The sequence below is a fragment of the Heteronotia binoei genome, chromosome 6 (assembly GCF_032191835.1).
Source record: "Heteronotia binoei isolate CCM8104 ecotype False Entrance Well chromosome 6, APGP_CSIRO_Hbin_v1, whole genome shotgun sequence".
Lineage (NCBI taxonomy): Eukaryota > Metazoa > Chordata > Lepidosauria > Squamata > Gekkonidae > Heteronotia > Heteronotia binoei.
This window is the reverse complement of record NC_083228.1, coordinates 132,340,163-132,357,108: the sequence shown is the minus strand read 5'-3', so window position 1 is coordinate 132,357,108 and position 16,946 is coordinate 132,340,163. Positions and strand designations below refer to the sequence as shown.

The 16,946-nt window shown below is 47.2% G+C and overlaps 1 protein-coding gene across 9 annotated transcripts in view; it reads left to right on the top strand.

Moving 5' to 3' along the window:
* The window catches only part of MCF2L2 (MCF.2 cell line derived transforming sequence-like 2), a 356,849-nt gene that overhangs the window by 129,789 nt on the left and 210,114 nt on the right, over window positions 1–16,946 (top strand). For all 9 annotated transcript variants that reach the window (XM_060242617.1, XM_060242622.1, XM_060242618.1 and 6 more), the window contains exons 12-13: window positions 3,060–3,251; window positions 11,083–11,260. In XM_060242617.1, the coding sequence (XP_060098600.1) occupies window positions 3,060–3,251; window positions 11,083–11,260 (370 nt within the window). The remainder of the gene's footprint in view (window positions 1–3,059; window positions 3,252–11,082; window positions 11,261–16,946) is intronic.

The following is a 16,946-nucleotide window of genomic DNA, read 5'->3' as shown; positions in this document are numbered from 1 at the left end:
GAAATAGCTCAGACTGCTTCTATGGAAGAGGAGAGGGAGGGCCGATGAGTTACACAGTCATATTTATAGATTATTATTATTTTTTATCAGCGGATCTCTCCAGCATACAACCTAAATTACTTCCTTGAAGTTAAATTAAAAACAAACAGGGTGGGGTTTGTTCTAACAATACCAGAAGGGAAACTTGGCTAGGAGAAAATAGCTGTTTCAAATCATGTGTCTTTACAAAAGTTGAAGTCATCACTTGGTGATCTGGTGCTACTGGGAGGAGGGGTTTTTTTTCTTCCCCAAATGGGAAAGTAGTGAAATGAAACTATAGATTCAGGTGGGCAGCTGCGTTGGTCTGAAGCAACAGAACCAAGTTTGAATCCAGTGGCACCTTGAAGACCAACAAAGTTTAATGCTGAATTTAAGCATTTGTGTGTATGCACACTTCTTCAGATACATTTCAGGTTTCCACATAGGACTGCCAACGTACATCTGGTATAACAAAGCAAGAGTCAAGTTTCACCTTTAAGACCAACAAAGTTTTATTCAGAATGTAAGCTTTCGTGTGCTTGAAGCACACGTAAGAACATAAGAGAAGTCATGTTGGATCAGGCCAATGGCCCATCCAGTCCAACACTCTGTGTCACACAATGGCCTGTATATATGTATGTATGTATGTATATATATTGGGCAAAGGAAGCTTTGGCTCTTTCCCTCCCTCCCCAGGGGTCCAGGATGGGGAGACGCCTCAGCCAATGGAAGAAAGAGAGGGTTGGCTCAGTAGCTCTGCTATGTGATTGAGAGAGCCTGGCAAAGCAAGCTCTGCCTTCCCCCCTTCCACCCCTAGGGAGGAGCCTCAGTCAGTGGAGGAAATAGAGGTTTTGCTCTGTAGCTCCTGTGCGATTGAACAAGCCTGGCAAAGCATGTTGTGATGGAGAAGGAAGCAGATGACAGCCAATTGCTCAGGGGCCTGATAGGAGTCCTCTGGGGGCCTGTTTTGGCCCCCAAGGCCTCATGTTTGACACCTCTGGTGTAACATATAGAACAAAAGAGCAAGAATCCAGTAGCACTTTAAAGACTAACACAATTTGTGGCAGGGTAAACAGTGTAACATATAGAATAAGAGTCCAGCAGTACCTTAAAGATGGACAAAATGTGTGGAGTGAAGTGAGCAGTTACTCTGTCACAAAAGATGTTACTGGTCTCTTGCTCTTTTCTTCTGCTGCCGACAAACATGGCTACCCAACGATCCATCTTTATAAAGAACAAAGTTTGAGTCCAGAGGCACCTTGAAGACCAACCAAGTTCTATTTCTAGTGTAAGCTTTTATGTGCACACACATTTCTTCTGAAGAAATAAGAGAGGGGCAGTACCTCAGCAGGGTGTGAAGAAATGCGCGTGCACGCAAAAGCACACAGAAGCTTATACCTGGAATAAAACTGTGTTGGACTTAAGGAGCCGCTGGACTCAAATTTTGTTCTGTTGCCTCAGACCAGGGGTGGCCAAACTGCGGCTCTTCCACACATATTAAGAACATAAGAGAAGCCATGTTGGATCAGGCCAACGGCCCATCCAGTCCAACACTCTGTGTCACACAGTGGCAAAAAATTTTATATATACACACACTGTGGCTAATAGCCACTGATGGACCTGCGCTCCATAGTTTTATCTAAGCCCCTCTTGAAGGTGGCTATACTTGTGGCCGCCACCACCTCCTGTGGCAGTGAATTCCACATGTTAATCACCCTTTGGGTGAAGAAGTACTTCCTTTTATCCGTTTTAACCTGTCTGCTCAGCAATTTCATCGAATGCCCACGAGTTCTTGTATTGTGAGAAAGGGAGAAAAGTACTTCTTTCTCTACTTTCTCCATCCCATGCATTATCTTGTAAACCTCTATCATGTCACCCCGCAGTCGACGTTTCTCCAAGCTAAAGAGCCCCAAGCGTTTCAACCTTTCTTCATAGGGAAAGTGCTCCAGCCCTTTAATCATTCTAGTTGCCCTTTTCTGGACTTTCTCCAATGCTATAATATCCTTTTAGAGGTGCGGCGACAAGAACTGCACACAGTACTCCAAATGAGACCGCACCATCGATTTATATAGGGGCATTATGATACTGGCTGATTTGTTTTCAATTCCCTTCCTAATAATTCCCAGCATGGCGTTGGCCTTTTTTATTGCAAACGCACACTGTCTTGACATTTTCAGTGAGTTATCTACCATGTCCCCAAGATCTCTCTCTTGGTCAGTCTCTGCCAGTTCACACCCCATCAACTTGTATTTGTAGCTGGGATTCTTGGCCCCAATGTGCATTACTTTGCACTTGGCCACATTGAACCGCATCTGCCACGTTGACGCCCACTTACCCAGCCTCAACAGATCCCTTTGGAGTTCCTCACAATCCTCTCTGGTTCTCACCACCCTGAACAATTTAGTGTCATCTGCAAACTTGGCCACTTCACTGCTCACTCCCAACTCTAAATCATTTATGAATAAGTTAAATGATTTATATTGATATGATTATATGATTATATGATGAATATGTGATTTATATTGTGCAACTCTTGAAGCCCTCACTGCCCTATCAGCTGGCTTGGAGAAGGCATTTGTCTCTTCAGATCACTTCTCTAAGCCAAGCCAGCTGGCAGCTTGAAGAATGCATTTCAAGTTAAAGTTGCTTTCTTTCCACCTCCTTCCTGTCTTCCTTGCTGCCTGCCTTCTCTCAAACATCTGATGTTTGTGTCTTTTGGCTCTCAGGTTTCTGACGTTTATTCTGTGTGGCTCTTTCTTTAAGCAAGTTTGGCCATCGCTGCTTCAGACCAGCACAACTACCCACCTGAGTGTAATGTACAGTTTGGCCCACTGTGTACAGTGCCAAAAAAGTACTTTGCTGAATGGTCACATCCAGCCTTAAATATAAGTGTGTGGGGGTGGTTGGGTGGGAGTTCCTTCTTACTGCACTCCCTAAATGGCACCGCTTGAAAGGAACGTCACTAGCCCTAATGTTGTTCAACCAGAGACTCGTATCATTCAGAGTTCTACTGAATCTGCTCTCTTCTCTTCCCTTTTTAGGCCAGTCAGTGGTGTGAATCTGGAATCTACCTCTTGGCTTCCCAAGCGGTCGACAAATGCCAGACCCAAGAGGGAGCCGAAACGGCACTCTGCGACATCGAGAGATTCCTGGAGACAGCCAAGGACCACCAGCTCTTGAACGCCAAGGAGTTCTACAATCAGTTCGATACGATTCTCACCCCAGAGATAAAGGTAGGCAGGTGCAGGGTATCACATGCCTTGAGATGTGTTGCCTCTCTCTGATGCACCCTCCAGTGGAGACTTGTGACCAGGGCTTTTTTTTGTAGCAAGAACTCTTTTGCATATTAGGCAGCACCCCCCTGATGTAGCCAATCCTCCTGGAGCTTACAGTAGGCCATATACTAAGAGCCCTGTAAGCTGTTGGAGGATTGGCTACATAAGGGGGGTATGGCCTAATATGCAAAGGAGTTCCTGCTACAAAAAAAACCCTGCTTGTGACCTGAGTGTCTGAGAGTTTCATCTCTCCTAGAAACTCATAGGAACAGTCGGACGAAGACAGTCAAGAAGGGGCAAGAAGCCCATGACTGTAGGGGCAAGGTCCATGAAGACCAAAGAGTTTGACATCCTTGTGGCTTAGCTATGTATTGCATTGTCTTTACTTCCTCCATAGGTCTGACAATGAGGACTCCTGATCAGACGTGGCTTGCAAGTACCATATCCCAAGTCTGTTCCCAATCGCACAAAAGCCTGATTTGGCTCATGGCTGTAGCACACATTGAAGATTCAGCATAAGGTTGCCAACCTCCAGGTAGCACATGGAGATCTCCACCTATTACAGTGGATCTCCAGAATTCCTAAGATCAGTTCCCCTGGAGAAAAACTTCAGAGAGTGGACTCAATGGTATATCCTGCCAAGGTCTCTCCTCTCCCCAAACCTCACCCTCCCTGGGCTCCATCTCCAAAATCTCCAGGGATTTCCTAACGTGCAGCTGGCGACCCTAATTTAACCCCACCCCTGCCCCATTTTAAGGACCTACGATGAGTCCCCTGTTTTCCCCGGTGGACAAAGCGTGAGCCAGGAGTACATGTACGTTTCTCCAGCTGGGCTAACTACTCCTCCCTTGGGTCATTTCAGGTTGGGGAAATGTCACAGGGAGAAAAGGCCAGAGCAGCTTCTAGTCCCAGGCTGTGGCCTCAGTCAGAATCAGGTCCCAACCTGCCTGGGAACTGAGTTCCAGCAAGGAAGCACATCTCCATCAGAAGCCCTTGCTGGGGACCCAGGCATTTGAAATATTTGTTTGTGTTATGTATGTGGACTCAAGCGAAGACTTTGGGTGTTCCTGCCTGGCTCATTGGAGCCATACGGATTGAGCTTGGGGACTTGGGAACAATGGGCTATAGAATCCAAATCTCTGCCACCCTGGACCAATCACAAACCCCTGCCAGTTTGAATGACCCAATAACGTGCTTGCGTGGGAACCCAGAGATGAATATGTTTGGCTCCATTGGCCCAGTTCTCGGTCTTGTTAGTGCAGCCACCGACTATGCTGTACTTAATAAAGAGCTGGCTATCACTTATACTTCGACTCATCAGTGCATAGAAGCCACTATACAATAGTTTTGAAAGTCAGTTTTTGTATCCCAAACAGTTCAATGGATCGCTGGGATCGAAATGAGATTGAGAGCTCTTTAGTATAAAAACAAAACATACGTTTATTTCTATAGGGAAGCAAAACAAGAAACACTATCAGCTACATCTCACTACTAAGATAGTCACATGGCTAATGGAGATTCTTCTCCTTCTCCTGGACCTCTCTCTACCTAGACAAAGGAAGCCACCTGACTAATTGACCAGTAGCATAAACAAACAAACAGTCCTTTGGAGGGCTTTTTCTTCATTGGCCGACAGCCAAGTTCCTCTTCCTAGGTCAGGCAGACAATAGAGAACAGGGAAACATTTTAACCCTATAATGGTCGGAACTTAGATCATTGCAAAGACGTGCAGGACAGGTACAGAATTCCAACACCAGGGAGGACATCAGGATGTATAGCTAGTAACAGGGGCATGGCCAGGATTTTAAAAGTCGGGGCAGGTTGGGGAGGGGCTTGCCACTTCTCTACTCCAGGGCTTGCTGCTTCTCAGAAGCCTCAGAGGTGGTACTGAAAGTGGCCCAGTCAAGAAAGTCAACCCTAAAACTTTGGAGTCGGGAAGGGACTGCGCCTTGCATGGAAGCAGGGAGGGGGGTTCCTTCCGCCTCCACCTTCCCCATCCCAGCACTTTGCAGCCAGCAGCCCCATCCGCCCCCCCCCCTCCCCAGCCCATTCCACATGGCTTCCTCCACCTCCCTCCTCTCCGCCTCCTGCTTTTGCTGCTGCAGTGCACTGCACTCTGCTCAGCTGTCTCGGCTCTGACTGCCACTGAGGATGCTTTGCCGGCTCAGCCATTGCAAAAAAAAGGGGGGGAAGCCGGCTGTACCCCGGAGGAAGGCAGGGGGCAGTGCCCCCACAAGCTCCTCTGGCTAGTAATATATAGCTAGGCCCTCAGAACAAGGAACCGATGGATGCAAAGTTAGGTTTGCCAGCCTCCAGTTGGAGATCTCCCAGAATTGTGACTGATCTCCAATATGTAGAGATCAGTTCCCCGGGAGGAAATTGTCTGTTTTGGAAGGCAGACTCTATGACAGTGTCGAACTCATTTGTTATGAGGGCCAGATCTGACATAAATGAGACCTTGTCGGGCCGAGCCAGGCTGTGTACCTATTTAAGATTCAGTAGCAGAGATATCAACCTTTCAAAGGACACAGACAAACATGACTAAAGATTTAAAAGAAAACTTAAAACATGCTTAAAAGACTCGTTTGTCTTAAAGGTGCTTTCTTTGTATCTCTCCCATGGGATCCAGGGAACTGGGCAAAGGAAGCTCTGGCGCTTTCCTTCCTTCCCCAGGCGACCAGGAAGCGGAGGAGCCTCAACCACTGGAGAAAATAGAGGTTTTGTTCTGTAGCTCCTGTGCGTTTGATCAAGCTTTGTAAAGCAAGCTGAGATGCAGAAGGAAGCAAGAGAGAGGGAGAAGGAAGCAGATAATAGCCAGTTGCTTGGGAGCCTGAGAGGAGCCCTCCGGGGGCCTGATTCGGCCCCTGGAATGCAAGTTTGACACCCCTGCTCTATGGCATTATAATTTATTGAAGTCCCTTCCCAGGCTCTACCCCACCCCCACTCCCAAAAAAATCTCCAGGTGGTTTCCAACTCAGAGCTGGCAACTATGTAAAATATTGAGACACGCTCATCAAACTGAGCTGCAAGGGTACAGTCTCAAAATTATCCATATTCTGGGAAGATCTCTGCCATACACATTTGCTACTCTACAGTGAGACCAGTTCAGTGTAGTAATTAAGTGTGTGGACTCTAATCTGGGAGAATTGGATTTGATTCCCCCCTCCTCCACTTGCAGCTGCTGGAATGGCCTTGGGTCAGCCATAACTCTCACAGGAGTTGTCCTTGAAAGGGCAGCTTCTGTCAGAGCTCTCCAGCCACAACCACCTCACAAGGGGTCTGTTGTGTGTGGAGGGGAAGGTAAAGGAGATTGTGACCACTCTGAGATTCAGAGTATAGGGTGGGATATAAATCCAATATCTTCTTCTGTCTTCACAGCGCATTGACAAAGCATACCTTTTTCAGTGCATTAGTTTTGGTGTTTCTATTTCTGCTGAAACAAAAGGAACAGTACCTCCTCCTAGGAGTTAGGAGTGAGAACATAAGAACATAAGAGAAGCCATGTTGGATCAGGTCAATGGCCCATCCAGTGCAACACTCTGTGTCACGTAAGAACATAAGAGAAGCCATGTTGGATCAGTCCAATGGCCCATCCAGTCCAACATTCTGTGTCACACAGTGGCCAAAAAAAACGCCCCCAAAAAACCCAAGTGCCATCAGGAGGTTCACAAGTGGGTCTAGAAGCCCTTCCACTTTGCCCGCCCCCCCACCACCACCACAAGCACCAAGAATACAGAGCATCACTGCCCCAGTGTTCTCACTAGGGTTGCCAGCTCCAAGTTGGGAAATACCTGGAGATTTGAGGAGTGGAGCCTGAGGAGTGTGGGATTTGGGGACAGCAGGGTCTTCAGTGGGATATGATTCCATACAGTCCACTTTCCCAAGCGGCCATTTTCTCCAGGGGAACTGATCTGGAAATCAGTGCTAATAGCAGATCTCCAGCCCCTGCCTGGAGGTTGGCAACTCTAGTTCTCAGAAATAACCAGCTAACCACCATGCCATGACAGCCATCTTGTACAGGTCTGCATAGGCACGTGGCAATTAGCTGCATTTATGCAACACAACGTTCATTAAGAAGCCTTCTCTCTGAAAACAGTCCTTTAGAAGTGTTTCTGCTGGCTTTTAGGCAGTAGCTTGCTGAGTCATCGCTGTCTTTTCCCATCACTTGGGAGGTAGCTTGCCTCGGTTCTTAGACCCTGGTTATGCTACCCTTTTCAGTGATGTCAACAACATTATGGCATTAGTGTGATAGTCCTTACACCACTTATCAATTAATAATTTACTGTTACTGATGACTAATCACGTTAACTGATATAAATGTCTGCATTGTAGTCCACATACCCCAAGAATGCCTCCCTTCGTCCCGTCCCTGTTGATAAAAGACATTTGGGTATTGATTTATAAAATACGGGCTTGAAGCTATAAGATAACCCATAGATTGGAACACTCTGACCTCCCCATTCAAGGTTAAATCCATGCTGTGCCCCACCGCTCATCAAATCACTTCCTTTAGTCTTTCTGCATCAGATTTCCTCCCACGCCTGACAGATCTTAACTATTTAATATTTGCCGTACAGATGAGACTTTATTTATTCGGCTTATATCCCACCCTCCCCGCCGAAGCAGGCTCAGGGCGGCTTACATATTCGTAAGACGTCACATAAAAACCAGTTAAGCCAGTATACGACTAGTACAAAAGACATAAAACAATTTCAGGTGCTGTAACAATCTCGGAACGATGGTATGTTTAATGATGGCGGATAGCTGCCTATCCATTCTGTATCTAATTTCGCCGTCGGTTGTTACTACCAGATGTTCCTTAGAGAGAAAGAAAGATCTTAGAATCATAGAGTTGGAAGGGACCTCCAGGGTCATCTAGTCCTACCCCCTGCACAATGCAGGAAACTCCAAAATACCTCCCCCTAAATTCACAGGATCTTTATTGCTGTCAGATGGCCATCTAGCCTCTGTTTAAAAATCTCCAAGGAAGGAGAGCCCACCACCTCCCGAGGAAGCCTGTTCCACTGAGGAATCCTGGGGTTGTGCTTGTACTTTGAGGTGGTCCAGATCAATTCAATTTCTGTTGCAGTCTTCGATCCTAATGAACAAATGCCTGACGGGAGAGCACCGTCTTGCAGGCCCTGTGGAACTGTGAAAGATCTCGCAGGGGCCCTAACCTCCTCAGGGAGCTCGTTCCACCAGCACGGAGCTGCAATAGAGAAGTCTGGCCTCCTTAAGGTGGGGGTGGGAAGCAGGTTTTGTGCTCTCAGGGAGACGTGGGGAAAGGCAGTCCTGAAGGTATGCAGGTCTCTGGCCATATAGGGCTTTAAAGGTGAGAACGAGCACCTTGAAACGAATCCAGTATGCCGTAGGTAACCATTGCAGCGCTTTCAGCCTAGGCTGAATATGCTCCCGTAAGGGAAGCCCCATTAACAACCTGGCTGCAGCATTCTGCACTAGTTGAAGCTTCTGGCTTTAAGACAAGGGCAGCCCCATGTAGAGGGCATTACAATAATCCAGGTGGTGACCGTAGCAAGGATCACTGTCGCCAAGTCGCTGCGTTTGAGAGAGGGGATCAACTGCCTTTTCAGCCGAAGACGGTGGAAGGCTGCTTAGCTAAGGGCAGCAGGTTCTGTTGGAGCTTGGCATGTCCCAAAATTACAAAGAGCCGCGGTGTAATGGTAGAGTTCCCAACTTCCAGGGGGTTGCTGCAGATCTTCTGGAATTACAACGGATCTCCAGGCTGCAGGGATTAGCACCCCTGAAGAAAATAGCTACTTTGGAAGAGGGACTACTTGGGATTACATCCTGTTGAGGTCCCTCCCCTCCCCAAACTGAGGTCCCCAAAATCTCCAGGAATTTTTCAGCCCAGAGCTGGTAGTGGTTAGAGTGTCGGACTAGGATCCGGGAAACCCAGGTTCGAATCCCCACTCAGCTGTGGAAATGTGTTGGGTGACCTGGAGCCAGTCAATCACACTCTCATCCTAACCTACCTGATAGGTTTGTTGTGAAGGTAAAATGTAGGGAAAAGGTGTAAGCTACTTTGGGGAGCTACTTGGGAGAAAGGCAGGGTTATTAATGAAATCAAACAGGAGGCTTCTAAGAACATAAGAGAAGCCATGTTGGATCAGGCCATTGGCCCATCCAGTCCAACACTCTGTGTCACACAGTGGCCAAAAAAAAAGGAAGTTCACAAGTGGGGCTAGAAGCCCTTCCACGTTGCCCCCCCCCCCCCAAGCACCAAGAATATAGAGCATCACTGCCTCAGACAGTTCAGTTCCAATAATATACTGTGGCTAATAGCCACTGATGGACCTCTGCTCCATATTTTTATCCAAACCCCTCTTGAAGCTGGCGATGCTTGTAGCCGCCACCAAATCCTGTGGCAGTGAATTCCACGTGTGAATCATCCTTTGGGTGAAGAAGTACTTTCTTTTATCCGTTCTAACCCGACTGCTCAGCAATTTCATTGAATGCCCACGAGTTCTTGTATTGTGAGAAAGGGAGAAAAGGGCTTCTTTCTCTACTTTCTCCATCCCATGCATAATCTTGTAAACCTCTATCATGTCACCCCACAGTCTACCTTTCTCCAACCTAAAGAGCCCCAAGCGTTTTAACCTTTCTTCATAGGGAAAGTGTTCCAGCCCTTTAATCATCCTAGTTGCCCTTTTCTGGACTTTTTCCAATGCTATAATATCCTTTTTGAGGTGCGGTGACCAGAATTGCACACAGTATTCCAAATGAGACCGCACCATCGATTTATACAGGGGCATTATGATACTGGCTGATTTGTTTTCAATTCCTTTCCTAATAATTCCCAGCATGGCATTGGCCTTTTTTATTGTAATCGCACATTGTCTTGACATTTTCAATGAGTTATCCACAATGACCCCAAGATCTCTCTCTTCCAGAAGGTAGATGGAACTTCTCTTCCAGAAGGCAAATGGAACTCTCTGCCCTCAACTGTATGAAGCTGTAGGGTTCAACTCTCAGCAGATCCTAAAGCGGGGGCGTTAAACATGTGGCCCGGGGGCCAAATTAGGCCCCCAGAGGCCTCCTATCAGGCCCCTGAGCAACTGTCTGCCATCTGCTTCCTTCTACCTCTCTCATGCTTCCTTCTTCATCACAGCTTGCTTTGCAAGGCTTGCTCAATCACACAGCAGAGCTTTTGAGCCAAGCCTCTCTTCCTTCTATTGGCTGAAGGAAGAGAGGCTTGGCTCCTTTGCCTAGTTTCCTGGATCCCATGGGAGAAATACAAAGAAAGCACCTCTAAGGCCAACGAGTGCTAATGTTTTAAGCATGTTTTATTCTTTACTTGTGTTTGTCTGTGTCCTTAATAAAGTTTGTATCTCTGCTACCTAATCTTAAACAGGTAAACATGTGGCCCGTCCAGCCTGAGGTCTCATTTATGTCTGGCCCTCATAACAAATGAGTTTGACAACCCTGTCCTAAAGATTTCAACCAAATGTATCCATGCAAGTATGCTCACCAGTGTTCCCTCTAAGCTGAGTTAGTGTGAGCTAGCTCACAGTTTTTTTAGCCTCCGGCTCACCCATTTTTGTCTCAGCTCAGGAAGAATGGCCCCAGAGCAAGCTAATTTATGCAGTAGCCAAATTGTTCGCTCACAGCTTTAATGCCCAGCAACTCACAAAGTAGAATTTTTGCTCACAAGACTCCACAGCTTAGAAGGAGCAACACAGCTTAGAAGGAACGAAATCCAGACAAAATCCTCCTCTCCTATACTTCCCTACTGCTGCTTAAAACTCCGCTTCCCTGTTTCTTCTTGCAGAGCAACGCCCAAAGAGTTCTCCAAAAGCTGGAAGACGTACAGGAAATGTTTGACAAGAGGCAAGTGAGCCTGAAGAAGCTGGCAGCCAAGCAGACGCGGCCTGTGCAACCTGTCGCCCCGCATCCCGAATCCTCACCCAAGCGCGCATCGCCTAAGAGCACCCGACCGGCAACATTAGGTAGAGTGCAGAGGCATATTACCCCCGGGGACCTTTGCCTCTTACTTCTGAGTTCCTGGGTTGAGAAAGAGGTCTGCCCTTGGAGAAGTTCTTATAGTTCTTATGTTCTTATAAGCATAGCCAATTTCAAGAGGGGACTGGATAAACATATGGAGCAGAGGTTCATCAGTGGCTATTAGGTATAGCTGGAATTCTCTGTCTGGGGCAGTGATGCTCTGTATTTTTGGTGCTTGGGAGGTGCAACAGTGTGAGGGCTTCTGGTGTCCTGGCCCCACTGATGGACCTTCTGAGGGCACCTGGGTTTTTTGGCCACTGTGTGACACAGAGTGTTGGCCTGATCCAACATGGCTTCTCTTACATTCTTATAAGTCTATCCAGACTCCCTTCTCCTTTCTTTCCATCTCCTCCAGCATTGGTTACCTGTCGAGAGCTAGCAGAGGTGCGGTTGGGTTCATGGCTCAGTGGGAGAGACTCTGCTTTGCATGCAGAAGGTGCCAGGTTCAGTTCTTGGCATCTCCAGTTCAGGATCAGGCAGGAGGTGATGTGGAAGGCCTCAGCCTGAGACCCTGGAAAGCCACTGCTGGTCTGAATAGACAGTTCTGACCTTGGTGGTCCAAGGGTCTGATTCAGTATAAGGCAGCTTCATGTGCATTGTGAAGGGGTGGTGGCTCAGTGGTAGAGCATTTGTGTGCCAAAGGTCCCGAGTTTCTATCCCCAGCATCTCAAGTTCAGGGTTCAGATAGGAGATGATGTGAAAGACCTCCCACCTTTAAGCCATTGCCAGTCAGAGTAGATCTTACTTACTTGGTGAAATTGTGGATTCGTTGAGCAGTCGGGTTAGAACAGATAAAAGGAAGTACTTCTTCACCCAAAGGGTGATTCAAACATGGAATTCACTGCCACATGAGGTGGTGGCAGCTACAAGCATAGCCAGCTTCAAGAGGGGATTGGATAAACAGATGGAGCAGAGGTCCATCAGTGGCTCTTAGTCACAGGGCATAGATGGTATTCTTTGTCCGGGCCTTCTTGGTGTGTGTGTGGGGGAGCAACAGTGGGAGGTCTTCTAGTGTCCTAGCCCCACTGATGAACCTCCTGATGGCACGTGGGTTTTTTGGCCACTGTGTGACACAGAGTGTTGGACTGGATGGGCCATTGGCCTTATCCAACATGGCTTCTCTTATGTTCTTCTGTGACACAGAGTGTTGGACTGGATGGGCCATTGGCCTGATCCAACATGGCTTCTCTTATGTTCTTCTGTGACACAGAGTGTTGGACTGGATGGGCCTTTGGCCTGATTCAACATGGCTTCTCTTATGTTCTTCTGTGACACAGAGTGTTGGACTGGATGGGCCATTGGCCTGATCCAACATGGCTTCTCTTATGTTCATATGTTCTTGGGTAGACTAATGGTTTGTCTCGCTATAGGGAAGCTTTGTGTGACTGCGTACATCAAATGCTTAAATACTCTTCCCTTCAAGAGAGTCCCATAATATGCTAGGATTTGGGCTCAGTCAGGTCTGGCCCTAGACTGTCTGTCATCCTAGGCAAGGCTAACTTCTGGCACCTCCCCCCCCACACACACTAATAACATCAGCATCACATGGGGGCACCCATTTTGGCACCCCAGGAAGGCCAGCATCCTAGGCAGTTGCCTAACTTGCCTAGTGGTGGGGCCGGCCCTGGTCTCAATACTACTACTGTTGTTGGAGCACTTTCCCTCTGAGGAAAGGCCAGATTGCCTGGGACTTTTCAGTCGAGAGAAGAGATGACTAAGGAGGGACACGAGAAAGGTTTATAACATTATGCATGGGGTGGAGAGAGTTGACAAAGAGACATTTTTCTCCCTTTGAGGGAGGATCGTTCCATAAATAATAATAATAAATAATAAATTTTATTTATACCCCACCCTCCCCACCGAGGCAGGCTCAGGGCGGCTCTTGGATGGTTATAGGGGAAAAAGTAGAGGTTGAAGTGGTCCTACCCCCTTTCTGAGCCCCTTCTCACACTTTCTACGGTTCAGCTTTGAGCCCTCCAAGTTCTGCTCCCTTCCCTTCATTCTCGCTGACTCCTGCTTCCTCCCTCCCAGTTTGGTGCAGTGGTTTAGTGTGCGGACTCTTATCTGGGAGAACCGGGTTTGATTCCCCACTCCTCCACTTGCACCTGCTAGCATGGCCTTGGGTCAGCCATAGCTCTGGCAGAGGTTGTCCTTGAAAGGGCAGCTGCTGTGAGAGCCCTCTCCAGCCCACCCACCTCACAGGGTGTCTGTTGTGGGGGAGGAAGGTAAAGGAGATTGTGAGCCGCTCTGAGACTCTTCGGAGTGGAGGGCGGGATATAAATCCAATATCTTCATCTACCTCACAGGGTGTCTGTTGTGGGGGAGGAAGGTAAAGGAGTTTGTGAGACGCTCTGAGACTCTTCGGAGTGGAGGGCGGGATATAAATCCAATATCTTCATCTACCTCACAGGGTGTCTGTTGTGGGGGAGGAAGGTAAAGGAGATTGTGAGCCGCTCTGAGACTCTTCGGAGTGGAGGGCAGGATATAAATCTAATATCTTCATCTACCTCACAGGGTGTCTGTTGTGGGGGAGGAAGGTAAAGGAGATTGTGAGCCGCTCTGAGACTCTTCGGAGTGGAGGGCGGGATATAAATCCAATATCTTCATCTACCTCACAGGGTGTCTGTTGTGGGGGAGGAAGGTAAAGTAGTTTGTGAGACGCTCTGAGACTCTTCGGAGTGGAGGGCGGGATATAAATCCAATATCTTCTTCTTCTTGCCAGCTCTCCCTTCTCTTTGCAGCCCCCCACAAAACCTCTCCTCTCCTCCACTCCTCCTCTCGTTTCCCTGACTCCAGCTTCCTCACATCCATCTTTGGCCAGGCAGCAGCTGCCAAATTTCATTCTTATCCTTTTGGGGATATCTAAAGATCCAACTTAAGGGTTGCTAGCTCTGGATTGGGAAATTCCTGGAGATTTTGAGGGGAAAGTCTGGGGAGGAAAGGATTTAGTGAGGGGAGAAGCATTGGTGGGGTACAGTGCCATACCGCTCACCTTCCTGAGGAGGCATTTTCTCCAGGGGAATGGATTTCTGTTGCCTGGAGATCAGTTGGAATCCCAGGAGATATCCAGCCACCACCTGGAAGGTGGCAATCATAGTCCTGGCTAGTCCCATTTTGGAGTTTTTAAAATTCTGCCTGGGGTCATCCATGACTATTAGAAAGATGAAAAGGGGTGTATGTTCTGCCTCCACTTTCTGATCTCCCAGCAAATGAACATATATATGAACGTATGAAGCTGCCTTAAACTGAATCAGACTCTCAGTCCATCAAAGTCAGTCTTGTCTACTCAAACTGGCAGCGGCTCTCCAGGGTCTCAAGCCGAGATTTTTCACGCCTATTTGCTTGGATCTGTCAAGTTGGCAGATTCAATAACGAGTCGTTGTTGATACAAAGAAACTACTTTATTGATACTGATACTTGAGGTTAAACCAGCATTGAAAAGACTAAAGAATAACCTGTAGATACATGGCATATAAGGGACACTTCAAAGGGATTCCTAAGGAGGGGGAGGATTATACAGGGAACATTCACACATTGATGTTACCAATTCGTTCTCAGGCTTGCATGGCCTTGATCATTGTGGGCTCCTGACTCCCTTCCGAGAGCCAGGCCTGAGAAGGCACAGATAAGACTTTCACATCTTTCCATTTCAAAGCAAGGCTGCTCACTACAGGGAGGGAGGGGTAGGAAAGGTACAAGCTAGCAGCATTTGAATATACTTTGGTTCTACCCAGAATGCTCTTTGATTGAGCCAGAGTTATAGACAGACTTGACAGGATCCTTTTTAGCTGGAGGTGCAGGGGATTGAGCCTGGGACCTTCTGCTTACCAAGTGGATGCTCTACCACTGAGCCACCATCCCTCCCCAAATGGCTTCTACACTGATATCTTTGGATAGGCATTTGGCCCTGTACCCTTCTGCCCATCACAGAAGGAAGTCTGATCCTCTTAAGCTGTTTTAAAACAGCTTATAAAGCAATTACGCAATGTATGCCCCGGGATGGCAACAGTGTCTTTAAAGCAGTTTATCTAAACAGTGATGCAGTCATTAAACAGAACCTTGAGATAATGCCAGGCACGTGCAGAGATACCTACAAATAATGCCTGGTGTACTTTGGAAGCACTTTGCATATTTTACTGCAAGATAAGTATATCCATTTTTTGTGGCCTCTTTATAATAAATAAAAAATATATATTTATACCCCGCCCGCCCCACCAAGGCAGGCTCAGGGCGGCTTTACAGTGGCAAAGATAAGTTCTGCGTCTGCGGCAGAGCTGGGGGGGGGAAGGGTTAGCAGACAGAAGCCTGTCATTTGCAGCACTGATTGGTTGGTGGCTGTGATGTCACAAACTTCCCTGACCTCCCTCCTCCCTGAATTCTTTTTATTCCTGATGCAGGGACTTGTTCTAAAGGTTCAGTTGTGTAGGTATATCCTACTAAATGTAGGAAAATAACATAAGAACATAAGAGAAGCCATGTTGGATCAGGCCAACGGCCCATCAAGTCCAACGCTCTGTGTCACACAGTGGCAAAAAATTTTATATACACACATACACTGTGGCTAATAGCCACTGATGGACCTGTGCTCCATATTTTTATCTAAACCCTTCTTGAAGGTGGCTATACTTGTGGCCGCCACCACCTCCTGTGGCAGTGAATTCCACATGTTAATCACCCTTTGGGTGAAGAAGTACTTCCTTTTATCCGTTTTAACCTGTCTGCTCAGCAATTTCATCGAATGCCCACGAGTTCTTGTATTGTGAGAAAGGGAGAAAAGTACTTCTTTCTCTACTTTCTCCATCCCATGCATTATCTTGTAAACCTCTATCATGTCACCCCGCAGTCGACGTTTCTCCAAGCTAAAGAGTCCCAAGCGTTTCAACCTTTCTTCATAGGGAAAGTGCTCCAGCCCTTTAATCATTCTAGTTGCCCTTCTCTGGACTTTCTCCAATGCTATAATATCCTTTTTGAGGTGCGGCGACCAGAACTGCACACAGTACTCCAAATGAGACCGCACCATCGATTTATACAGGGGCATTGTGATACTGGCTGATTTGTTTTCAATTCCCTTCCTAATAATTCCCAGCATGGCATTGGCCTTTTTTATTGCAAACACACACTGTCTTGACATTTTCAGTGAGTTATCTACCACGACCCCAAGATCGCTCTCTTGGTCAGTCTCTGCCAGTTCACACCCCATCAACTTGTATTTGTAGCTGGGATTCTTGGCCCCAATGTGCATTACTTTGCACTTGGCCACATTGAACCGCATCTGCCACATTGACGCCCACTCACCCAACATCTCTAGTTCTTCTGTGTTCATGAGATATTACATTTCATAAGAGCAGAACTAAATTCATAAACCTGCAATCTCTTTTACTCCCTGAAAATTGTTGTTTTGTTTTTACAAGCAGCTGTGGAAGCTATAGTTGAAAGGGGAAGACTTGTTAGCTCTTTGGTGGTGTTTTCCTGCTCCAAAGCTATTACGCCACCTGGGATAAACCTATATATACAAGCTCCCTGCTAAATGTGGCTGAAAACTTGGGTGAAAGATTTTCCATGAGAAAGATTTTATTTTATTTCATTTACGTGAAAAAAATTATATATAAATCAGGTGTACTTTGGAAGCAC